At 47.7% G+C, this 12,070-nt stretch overlaps 1 protein-coding gene across 1 annotated transcript in view; it reads left to right on the forward strand.

Annotated features, from left to right (window-relative positions):
- The window catches only part of VWF (von Willebrand factor), a 147,543-nt gene that overhangs the window by 103,772 nt on the left and 31,701 nt on the right, over positions 1 to 12,070 (forward strand). The window contains exons 34-39 of the mRNA XM_008584313.1: positions 26 to 367; positions 2,131 to 2,330; positions 8,045 to 8,147; positions 8,524 to 8,598; positions 9,865 to 9,969; positions 11,131 to 11,336. Coding sequence (XP_008582535.1) covers positions 26 to 367; positions 2,131 to 2,330; positions 8,045 to 8,147; positions 8,524 to 8,598; positions 9,865 to 9,969; positions 11,131 to 11,336 — 1,031 coding nt within the window. The remainder of the gene's footprint in view (positions 1 to 25; positions 368 to 2,130; positions 2,331 to 8,044; positions 8,148 to 8,523; positions 8,599 to 9,864; positions 9,970 to 11,130; positions 11,337 to 12,070) is intronic.

The following is a 12,070-nucleotide window of genomic DNA, read 5'->3' on the forward strand; positions in this document are numbered from 1 at the left end:
ACTTTGTCTTTGCTCGTGTCTCCAGGGATCTGTGATGAGAACGGGGCCAATGACTTCATGCTGAGGGATGGCACGGTCACCACGGACTGGAAAACACTGATCCAGGAATGGACCGAGCAGCAGCCGGGTCGGACATGCCAGCCCATTCCTGAGGAGCAGTGTCCTGTCTCTGACACCTCCCGCTGCCAGATCCTCCATTCAGCACTGTTTGCTGAGTGCCACAAGGTCCTTGCTCCAGACACATTTTATGCCATCTGCCAGCAGGACAGTTGCCACTGGGAGCAAGTGTGTGAGGTGATTGCCTCCTATGCCCACCTCTGTCGGACCAATGGGGTCTGTGTTGACTGGAGGACAACTGACTTCTGTGGTGAGTCCCCGTATGAACCCCTGACGTTCCTGGAGACGAACCAGCTGTGGGCTTGCTCAGCCTCTCTGGGCCTCAGATTCTTTGTCTGGCTAATGAAGATCAACGTCCCTGTATTTCCTGTTATCTAGGATACAGTTAGGATCAAGTAAGATGGTAAATATAGGAGCACTTCAAATGTAAAATTTCTATGTAAATTAAAACATGATCCTTTCTATTAGTTTCCATAGTCGGACAAATGTGATTTTAATGTATTAGACACATATAGGCTTTGGCAAAGTATTGTATAACCAGTCACATCAAATTTGAAATCCCACCGAGCTCTGGCAAGGGCTGGCAGAGGGCCATGCCTAAGCAGGACTTTGAAGTGTGGGTGGACTTTTGCCATTTGATTACCAAGAGCCTTCTTAATTACAGACACACAGAATTGCTAGTGTAGGTGTCTCCCTCTCAAGGTCAGCTTCCCTACTTGGACTTGGCATTTATTTATCATTTAAAATGAATCAGATATGGATCGTGTCCTCAAGGGATGCTGGAGTGAAAAGAACACTGAACTTGAAATCCTCAAATATCAAATATAATCCTCGACTGTTTTTTGAAGGAAGTCAATATGTACAAGCATGTCAGAGTCTCAGAGTGTGTCATCACAGAGCTGTCAGCAGCTCGGCCTGGGGCTGGAGGACTTGGGAATTCTAGTCCCAGCTCAACTGATGGTCAGCCATTCTCTTAGTCTTTCTGGACCACAGTGTCAGCATCTTAGAATGAGAGAGTTCGACTAGATGACCCTCGGGTTCTTTTGAGCTCTGATTTTCTGAGTTCATGTGGATAATACTGCTTTATTTCTATCTGCCTACAGATGAAGGGGCAAATGTCAGTTTCTAAGTTACTGAAAGCACTTCTCTGCTTACTAATTTCTGTGTGTACCTCCTGGCTGTTTATTGTGCCTACAGAGAAAAACCCTTAGTACTCCAAATCCTTGGAAACCTTCTTTGCCACCTGCCTTGGCACTATGAGAATGTGAGGAAGTTGCTGAGCAGGTCAGAATGGGAGAAATGGATAACCTTGTAGCTTCTCTCTCAAGGCAACTCTTCAGAGCTGTGGATTCCTTATTTAATTTTAAGAGGATTTTAAGGCATCAGACACATGTGTATTCAAAAAGAAAGGACCACAAAACTTGCAGAGGATACATGGGTTCACTTAGTTAGCATAATTAGTTAGGAGTAGACTTGGCTGCAAGTAGCAGCGAGGTAAAATTCTCTGTTGCGTAGCTGATCAGAGGGGGGTGGCTGCAGCTGATTCTGGGCCTCAAATTGGATTCTAGCTTTTTGCCCTGCCCTGACTTAGGTATGGTCTTTTTCTTTGTGGTTTAAGGTGGGGCTCTAGCTGTTACATTCATATTCCAAGCAGCAGGATGGGAGGAGGAAAAAGGGATGGAAGGGCATGCACAGGTGTCATTTTAAAAAGATTTCCTGGAGGCTGCCATTGTATGCTACATTCCTCCTGCGGTTCACTGGTCAGAACACATTCACATGAGCACAACCACACTTAGTTGCAAAGGAGGCTGGGAAATGTAGTCTTTTTTCTGTGTGGTTGTGGGCCCAGCGAAAAGTTCTATTTCTATTGAAGATGGGGAGAGTGAAAATTGGTGGAAACTAGCCATCCCTGCCCTAGCAAGTTTGTCAGATGATTAACATGTCAAATCAGCGGTGCCTGTTTCCCTCCACCTGGTGCGGGCCATTGGCAGTGACCTCCTTCTCTGTCTGCAGCTATGCCATGCTCACCCTCCCTGGTGTACAGCTACTGCGAGCGCAGCTGCCCCCAGCACTGTGACGGCAATACGAGCTCCTGTGGGGACCACCCTTCAGAAGGCTGCTTCTGCCCCCCGCACCAAGTCCTGCTGGAAGGCCGCTGTGTTCCCGAGGAGGCCTGTACTCAGTGCATTGATAAGGATGGAGTCCGGCACCAGGTAGGAGCCCTGGCCTCTTTCCTCCCATGGGGCTGCTTCCCTCTGGGGTCACCAGGGCCTCTTCCAACTTTGGCCGCAGGGTTGACTCTTGAGGAGATCATTGAGGGGACAGGGAGGCAGTATTGCATAATGGCTTTGGATTCAGATAGATCATGGTTCAAATCCTGTGCTTGTCATGTGTTAGCTGTGGGATCAAACACCGAAGTGTTGTTACTATGGTGTTACTATTATTATTATTCTTACTATTATTTTTATTATTATATTTATGTATGTAGAAAGATATAGAAACCCAGAAGGGAAAGAGAAAATAACATTTTATAGGCTGATGTCTACCATGATGAAGATATATTGTGTGTACCTTGACTGTGCTAAGCACTATATATTCATTATTTCAATGATTTTCAAAGGTATGTTTTGCAGTGTATAAACAGTTATTGTGATCAAGTGAGTTTAAAGAACACCAACTAAACGTAGTTAAACAGGTTTCTTAATTGCAGGACTCTTTAGAGCTTTTAATGTACTAGCGTACATTGCAAATATTTAAGAAGATTTTTGCTTCTCAAATTTATTTGACCTTGTGGGTGTGAGTGTGTGTGTGCATGTATGTGTAACATCCCTTTGGACTAGGGTCCCACAGGGTACGCTAGGATAGCTTACATCACTCACAGATACTCACAAAACCCTATGAAGAAGCTAAGACTTAAAGAGCTTAGAAACTCACCCACGGACACAGTTCTTAAGTGATAGAGTTGAGAGTTGGACTCAAAATTTGAAGCTCTTTCTGACTCCAAAAATCTTGCTACTTCTACTATAGCAAATTGCCCTTTTGCTGCATCTATTTTGGGCTGATTTGCTTGGGAGTCATTGAATCATCAATTCTTCTAGCTCTTCAGGAGTTATTGTGCGCATTTTGAAAGGATACTTACTGAACGCCCCCATCTTGGCCTACAATGGCTGTCATATCTCTTCACAACTGACACCAGGTGTATTTGAAGTATCTTGGCAGTGTGTATCTGTGTGCACGTGAATGCGTGCAATGGCCCTGTCCTTTATCCTTGACGACGACTCTGTAGAACATGGGAAAGGTAGGAGCATATCTAGCTTCTAGCAAAGGAGAATGTGTCCTACGATCATGGCTGCACGAAGACCTGACATCTTTACCATCTGATTCTCCCAAAGCTCTATTATTACATAATAATGTCCCCAAGGGTCATTATTGCAAGTCCTATTGAGTGGATGTGAAGACTGATGCTCAAGTGACATGGTGATAAAGCTGGGATTGCTATTCATAACACCAGGTCATCTGCACGGTGTCCGAGCCTTGCATTGGTCTCATTACAACCGTGAGCCAAACTCTGAGCTACTGGGTGTTTATGGAAGCATGGGCACCCGTTAGGGCTATTATTTGGGTGGGTCTCACCTGCTCTAGTTGAGTTGTTGGGCTTACCACTAGCGGATCCCATTTGTTCTCACGGTGGAATAGATGAGCCAGAAGAGAAGCCCATTCGTACTCTACAGCCATATTTGAACCGCTAAATTAAGTAATTGCCTGTACTGTAATATTCCCCACGTGAGTTGACAAAACCTGGTATTCCTCTCCCAGTCAGGTGCAGCTCCTGGGCTCCCACAGGTCTCAAATGATACACACCACTTACACATGGTGCTAGTGTCCAGTGGTCATTTCAGACTTGTTTTGCTGGCCGTGGTAAAGTGCTTGCCTTCAGAAGCAGGCGGAAACGGAGTCTGCCCTCTTCCTTGGCACTCTGTGATGACAAATAAGCTCAGATTTGCAGCAATCCTGGCTCCATGAGTGTCGGGTGTCTGCAAGGTCCTGAAAACAGGAAGCTTGGGAATTTTATGTTGTCTTCAACCCCCTTCTCTCCACTCCTCCTCTCTGACTGTTTCCCCTCTTCACTGCTCCCTCACCTTCAGTCAACACATTAGAATATGCATTTGAGTTCTATAAAGAATCTGTCCAAATTGTGCAATAATTAGTTAATTTATTTATTTTTGGTGGCTGGCCGATATGTGGAACCAAACCTTTGGCCTTGCTGTTACAAGGCCATACTCTAACCAACTGAGCTAGAAATAGTGCAATATTTTAAACACAGAAACCTTCTCTTAAATATGTTTTAAAAATCACATCACATAAAATCAGTGGATCAAAAGCTTTGAAGGGAACACAGCCAGTTTTAGTTATTTCAGAAAATATAGTTTAAATGGAGGCAAACAAGCATCTTATCCAGCCACCTGCATTGTCAGCTTTTACTTTCAAAGCAGAGAAAGAATAAAAATCTAATAGGAAGAACATTTCCTTTAATAAAATTTTTTTAACTGAAAAATAAAGCCCCCAAAACATTTCTTCAGGGAAATAAACTAGGGTATAAAACTACTGCAGTGACTTCAGAAGGGCAAAATATTTACCAGTTTCCATAGCTCTTGTTTATTTTACAGAGCAGACGCTAAAGACATGAGCCTTCACAGCAGGCTCGGAAGGGACCGGGAGGCACACGGGCCGTCCCCTTGGTGGCGGCCGTCCTGGCGGGGGCGGGCGTCGGGAAGACCTGCCTGCATGGCCCGGGCGCCCGGGGCTGGGGCCGCCTTCCTTCTCCCCAGTCTCTGCTGTTCTGCAGCAGGACTCAGCGTTTGCGTTGCCTTTGCATCTTTCATCAGATGCTCTGGCTGGGGCGTTGCAGGATGACTGGCTTGTTTCCCTTCTCTGGCTCTGGCCCAGACTTCATTTTCCCCTACATCCTCTCTGTAGGCTGTTCTTTTGCAACCTTTATTTACTCTTTAACTCCAGCTGACTCTCGTTCCTGTTCTCCCGCCAGGTGATGGTCACACCTGGCCCTGGGAGTCCTTGGCTGGGCCCATGCAGGAGCGCCCTCTGCTGGCCTGGTGGCTGCATAGCCTGGGCAGGCCTTTAGGGCAGCCACGGGCACTTCCAGAAGCTTAGCCCTGGCTTTTTCAGGGGTCACTGATTCTGCCTCTGCCTCAGACTGGCCTCATTAAAGCTTTCTGGGAAAATGAAAATCCCTGGGGAGGGAGGTTGGACACCTGCTTTTAGTCATCTATTGTGGTGTTGCCCACTCTCAGGATACTGGGAAGGTTGCATGATTTATTCTTGACTTTCAATATCTGGGGTCCACATTTAAAAAGAGAGAGAGAGTAAAAAAGAAAACCAAAACATACAAAATATGACCCTCTCTTTTCTTATCTCAACCCTTTCACCATTTCAACCCCCTGCCCCAGACATCCGAGGCCAGTGCCCTGTGCCGCTCCCTGGATCTCCCCAGCCCTTGGACAAACACTGGAAGCGCAGCCGCTGCAGCCTCTTTTTGGTTTTCTGTTCCTAGTTCTTCCATCTTGCTCGCTGTCACAAGCTTGTCTTTGCGTAACCCCCTTCTCTCTGAGGCAGGGTCCTGCGCACACACCTGCAGGGCTGCACCTCGCCTGTGGACTTAAGTGCGAATTCCTAACGTGGACACGCAACGCCTCTACCACTGTCTTCAGCCTTCCCTCCTCCGCCCCACTGTGCCCAGGTCCCCCACCCCCATGCCCACGTGCCCACCAGAACATTCCTGCCTCTGTGTCTTGGTTCGCTCTGTTCCCACCTGGGATTCCTTCTCTTTTCCCCTTTGCCCAAGACCTTTCCGCTTCACAGGTGCACTTTCGTGAGACCTCTCCGGAGCCCCCAGCCCTAGCGAAGTCTTCCTGTGCAGTCCTGCAGTTCTTCTATTTATCTTTTTAATTCCTTCTCTTTTCCCCTTTGCCCAAGACCTTTCCGCTTCACAGGTGCACTTTCGTGAGACCTCTCTGGAGCCCCCAGCCCTAGCGAAGTCTTCCTGTGCAGTCCTGCAGTTCTTCTATTTATCTTTTTGAAAACAGCTTTATTGAGGAATAATTTGCATACAACAAACAGCACATATTTAAAGCGTACAGTTTGATAAGTTTTGACATATTTTACACGTGTAAAACCATCATCATAATCAAGATAATGAACATTTTCATCATCCCCAAAAGTTTCCTTATGTCAGTTTTTAATACACCCCCCAACTCCAGACCACTGGTCTGCTTCTGTCACTACAGATTTATTTATATTCTCTGGAATTTTATACAAACGGAGTCAGGCAGTACGTGGTCCCTGTTTGCCTGGCTTCCCTCCCTCGGCGTATAGCTTTATGAGATTCATCCGTGTGCTTGTGTGTTTTGGTAGTTTGTTACTTTTTACTGCTGAGTAATATTCCACGATATGCATGGATCACAATTTACTTATCTCATCCAACTTTTCATGGACTAGTCTTATTTCCTCAACTTGACTGTTGGTATTCGAGGGCTGTGACAGTGCCCAGGCCTGCTGTGGCAGGCTCTGTGACTATTGACGAGGGGCAGTTTTGGTGTGGAGGCTAAGCCCGTGGTGTCTGGGGCTAGAACACAGTTTCAAATTCTGGATGTGCCACTGGGTCAAGCTGCTTAACTTCTCTGTGTCTCGATTTCATTATTTGTAAATACAGATATTAATAGTATTTATAGAGTTATTTTAATGGAAATAAAGTAAACAAACGTAAAGTCCTTAGAAAAGTATCTTGAACATATTTCATGTTCCTTGTTATTAGGAGGCAGCAGAACCTAGTGGTTAAAAACATGGATTCTGGGTTCAAGGACTGACCCTGAGCAAGTGTGTTAGCTTTCTCATTTGAAAAGTGGGGATGATAGTAAAAAATATCCTCACCATAGGATCGCCGTGAGGATTACATGAGTAATGCAAATAACATCCTTAAAACAGCGGCCTGCAGCAGATGGTATTCAAAGTGTAGCTGTTACTATTTATTGGGAGACTGAGTATCAAGGCAAGATCCGAGGGTTTAGTCCTGAAGGGGACGGAGCACCTGGGGGTTGGGGGCTTTGCCTGGAGATCTCTGACCTGCCTTCTGCTCAGCCGACTGCCAACTGTGGAAGCACCTAAAGTGAGGAGGCCTTGAGCCGGGAACTTCTTACAGGCCTTTGAGCTACTGGATAAGAATGGACTTATTCAGGGACAATTTAACTTGAATTTAGGTTTAAAGGTAACTTGATGGCTGAGTCTAGAAGGAGACCGAGGCCTAGCTGTGCATCCCCACGTGTGAGGCGGGCTGTAGGGCTGCACGCAGCTCTGAGAAGGTTGCTCTCACCCTGGGTGGCCTTCGTCTGAAAAATCAGAGCTGCCCTCAGACCTCTAAGATCTCTTCTGGCATCAGCAATGTGATGGTTTTAAGCGTTTTGCTGTCCTCCGCTCAACTCTTCCTACCCCATTGTCTTAATGGTTCCAGAAATAAACAGATTCCCCCCCCAAGCTATATTGCAATTTCTCCTCTGGCTTAAGAAACTGTGAGCAGTGCAGTACAAAAACTCCTTTTCTCTCTTTGCTTGGTTTTAGCTCCACCATCAGAGAAGGCTGGAGTGAGAGTTCCTGAGTTTTCTGAAGTCTGTGTTTGTCACTTTCCCCTGTGTTCACAAAGCGGACCTGGCACCTCTCCAGGTCCTTCCTCTCAGAGCCTCACAACCTCCTCCGACCTGCTTTCGGGTGTCTGTGCGGCTCTGGCAGGGGATGGCTCAGGCACCAGCCCTTGCGAGAGGAAACTGAGGCAGAGGTGGGGGAGGACTGGCAGCCATGGGCTCCTGGGCTTTGCACCCACAGCATCCTGTGCCCTCTACCACCCTCCTTTTCCCCTCAGTTCCTGGAGACCTGGGTCCCGGACCACCAGCCCTGTCAGATCTGCACGTGCCTCAGTGGGCGGAAGGTCAACTGCACGTCACAGCCCTGCCCCACGGCCAGAGGTGAGAGAGCCCACCCGCCCCAGGGCTCCCAGAGGAAGAGGGGCTCCCGTGCAGCCCGGCAGGCCGGTTCCGACATGCATGGCCTCGCCCCTCGCTGGGCTGGCCTGGCATGGACACTCAGTTAACCCTGCCTGCCTGTCCCCGCCTTGGCCCTCAGACTCACAGTCCCCTGGAGGGTAAATTTGAGGGTGTCAGCGGGACACACTGGGGAGACTTGCTCTGTCAGATGCCTCCGGCCTGCATTCTTGTGGGACTTCCATCCACGGCTGTGCCGGTGTCAGTGAACAGGAATGGTTAGAATCCAGCACTTCGGATCCTTCTCTGGGCTGCACCATCGATGATTTCTCTGACCTCTGTGGCCCTTCTTCTGTTGCAGCTCCCACGTGCAGCCCGTGCGAAGTGGCCCGCCTCCACCAGAACGCAGAACGCTGCTGCCCTGAGTACGAGTGTGGTACGTGCCCTGCAAGCCTGTTTCTCTGGGGTCAACATCCCAGTCCCAGCCCCAGCCCCAGCTGAACCATGCCGTGGGTGCTGGAAGGTGGATATGGTCTCAGGCACAGGGTGGGAGAAGGGAGGTAGGTAAAGGCTGACCGTATATTCCAAAAAAATGGAAAGAGTGACCTCTGGACTATAGGATTTGCTTCCTAGAAGAATTCTACGGGAGATTATTAAATGCAAGGTTTGAAATCATTAATAAAAGAATGGGCGATCACTGAGGGCTACAGAGATTTACTGAAGAGAAAGTCATGCCAAATTAACCCACTTTCCTTTTCTATAAGATTTTGAGGACACTAGATGTAGGGAAGGCTCACACAGGACACCTTGATTACAGCAAGTTGTTTGTCAGAGGGTTTCGTGATAGGCTTGCAATCTACACAGTGAATAGTGGGCTGAATGATGGTATAACCCCGTGAATTCAGAGCTGATGCAATTATGGTTAACGTGGTAGGAAGCCTCCAGCACACCACCCCTGTCCTGTCCAATGTGTTTATTAACTGCACGGGTGGAGACATAAAGCACACGCTTGTAAACTCTGCAGTGATGCAGATTTTTCAAGGGAGAGCAAATAGACATGGGGCAGTCCAGGGATCTAAAAAGGAATTAAATAAACTGACAAATTTATGCTGATGAAATTTATCAGAAATAAATAGAAGTCCTGTGGGGGGAGGGGAAGATATGACTTGAGAACAATTTGTGTAAAATGGGTCTTAGAATGTCAGAAATAGAGCTACAGGGGACGTCTAGGTCAAGCACCCCATTTTACAGACATTAAGCTCCGACAACATGCTGGGCATTTTGCCTCAGTATCCCATGAAATCCTCAGACTAACCCTATAAGGTAGAGTCCCACCTTATAGAAGGTTTAGAGGATTCAAGTGACTTGGTTGAGACTTGGAAGTCATAGCAGATTGTAAGAATAATCAGTATAGACTTATCATATGACTCGGATCTATTTATCTATCATCTCTCTATTATCTCTCTATTCTACGTCTATCTCTATCCACCCATCCATCTATCCATCCATCCATTTTGTCTGTCTCTCTGTCTGTCTGTCTGTCTATCTAACTGTCACTTCCTCCTTTTCCTCTCTCTCACCATCATCACCATCTACTAAACAGGAGAAGTCTGCATGAATAGGAAAGTGGGGTTCCATTCACAGGTAACAAGAGAGTAACCTCGCTGAGCTCTGCATGACATCTCTCTTTCCTGGCCCTCAGTGTGTGACCTGGTGAGCTGTGACCTGCCCCCAGTGCCTCACTGTGAAGGTGGCCTCCAGCCAACACTGATCAATCCTGGCGAGTGCAGACCCAACTTCACCTGTGGTAAGGCCTCTGCGGATGAGGAGGAGTCACGTGGCCACTGTTTCCTGGCCTGGAGAAGCTGTCCTTTCCTTGGGAACTTTTCCAAGATTATGTCATTTCCTGTTTTCTAGTTAGCTGAATCTGGGGTACATCTGGGACAGAGGGGTAGGTCACACCTGAATTGCATCCTCTAACAATCCTTCCAGCTGCATGCTGTTGAAAGTATACCACTTGTGGGCACAGCTGCAGGCACTTCCTTCTTGGGTTATATTAAGAAGCATTTGGGGCTGAAACGAGAAAGGCTGTCGATCCAGTCTGTTTTCACTCCCACACACCATCGAGGGGCAGGAATGTTCCCTTGGCTTGTCCTCATCATTGGATCTTATTCCCAAACAAATTTATAGGGTTTTTTCCTCTGTAAGTTTATATATTTAATCACTAAATACTAAAATTTAAGCATAAGGTTGGACTAAAGTAAGATGTGGCAAGAAACCAAATTCTGTATTTAGCTACTGAGAATACCCACTTTAAGTCAAGTGGAGTTCTCGTCCTGTTGATTTGGGATCTCACTTGAGTTCCTCGATGTAAGACCTTGTTGTATTTGAAGGGAGTTGAAAATAGTCAAAGGACATAGGGATGGGACTTGGCATTTATAAAATGACATCGTGGATTTGACGGATTGCTGGCAATCTTTCATTTCACATTGTTGGAAGACCTAAAAATGCAGGGTGTTGTTCTAGGTACTGAGGCAGGGATAGGATCACATAAACCTCCCGCATATAATGTGCTTACCAGCTCATAGTGTGCCGGAACCTCGCTGGGTCTTAGAGATTCTGCATCTGCCATCCTGAGAATCAGCAGCTGGCAGGATCCCAGCCCATCCGGATGCACGTGGGAAGGTGCTGGAGCAGCCATCAAGCAGCCTTCACCTGTCCTCCATGATAGTTCCCAGCCTCACCTTTCTCCTCTTGATAAATGCTCTTCTTTTTCTGCAGAGTAACTGCTTTTCGGTATAACTGAACATCCCACAGCCCCTGAGCTGGGCTCCCATGCATTTCTGATGTAATATTCTGGGTCTAGATTTCCTGGGGACCCTCTGTGGTAGCTGGGTACTTATGAACCCTGGCTGGGTGCAGAGCTCAGTGTGGCAGGGCTGCAGGATCACCTTGCGCTGCCTCTCAGCCTGCAGGAAGGAGGACTGTCAAAGGGAGTCGCCGCCTTCCTGCCCCCCGCACCGGACACCGGCCCTTCGGAAGACCCAGTGCTGTGATGAGTACGAGTGTGCCTGCAACTGTGTCAACTCCACGGTGAGCTGCCCGCTCGGGTACCTGGCCTCGGCCACCACCAATGACTGTGGCTGCACCACAACCACCTGCCTCCCTGACAAGGTAGGGACTGCTCAGCTCTGGCTGGGACAATGGCCAACACCTGCTCCTCACGGAAGATTCATACCTGCCTAACCTCCCCTTCCTGCTCAAACCAAGTGCCACTTAGCTTGGAGGGTGGGCGGTCAGCATGCCACCTCAGCCTGGGTGGGAATTTAGTTCACTCAGTAGGTATTATAATGAACTGCTGTGTACCTGAGTGCATCCTTTTTTACCAAAATGTCCTGGTACCTTTTAGTGAAAATGGTGTGTAGACACTACGGTCTGGGTGCCAGGAATGCTTATGGCTCCAGGGTCGTCATTGCCTTTAGACTTGTTCAGTGAACAGAGCTTAGAAACACGTATTTTAAAAGAAGATAAAAACTCACAAGTTTAAGTGATATTCCTTTTTTTTTTTTTTTTTTGTCTTTTTCCGTGTCCGGCAACGGATCGCAACCCTCAGTGTCGTGCCCGTACCGGACCGGGGACCGGCAACGGGATCGCAACCCTCGGCGTTGCTCCCGCGCCTCGCTCAGCCAGTGAGCGGGAACCGGTCTGTATGTGGGATCCGAACCCTCGGGCGGGAGCGCCGCCGCGCTTCCCAAGCGGCGCACTATCCAGTGCACCACCGGGCCGTCCCCTAAGTGATATTTCTGATTCAATTTTTATAGGGCTTAACTTTGATTTTATACTTGCATCACTTTTTTTTTTTTTTTTGTCTTTTGTCTTTTTCCGTGTCCGGCAACGGATCGCAACCC

Source organism: Galeopterus variegatus, unplaced genomic scaffold (genome assembly GCF_000696425.1).
Source record: "Galeopterus variegatus unplaced genomic scaffold, G_variegatus-3.0.2 Scaffold3218, whole genome shotgun sequence".
In the NCBI taxonomy this organism is placed as follows: Eukaryota; Metazoa; Chordata; class Mammalia; order Dermoptera; family Cynocephalidae; genus Galeopterus; species Galeopterus variegatus.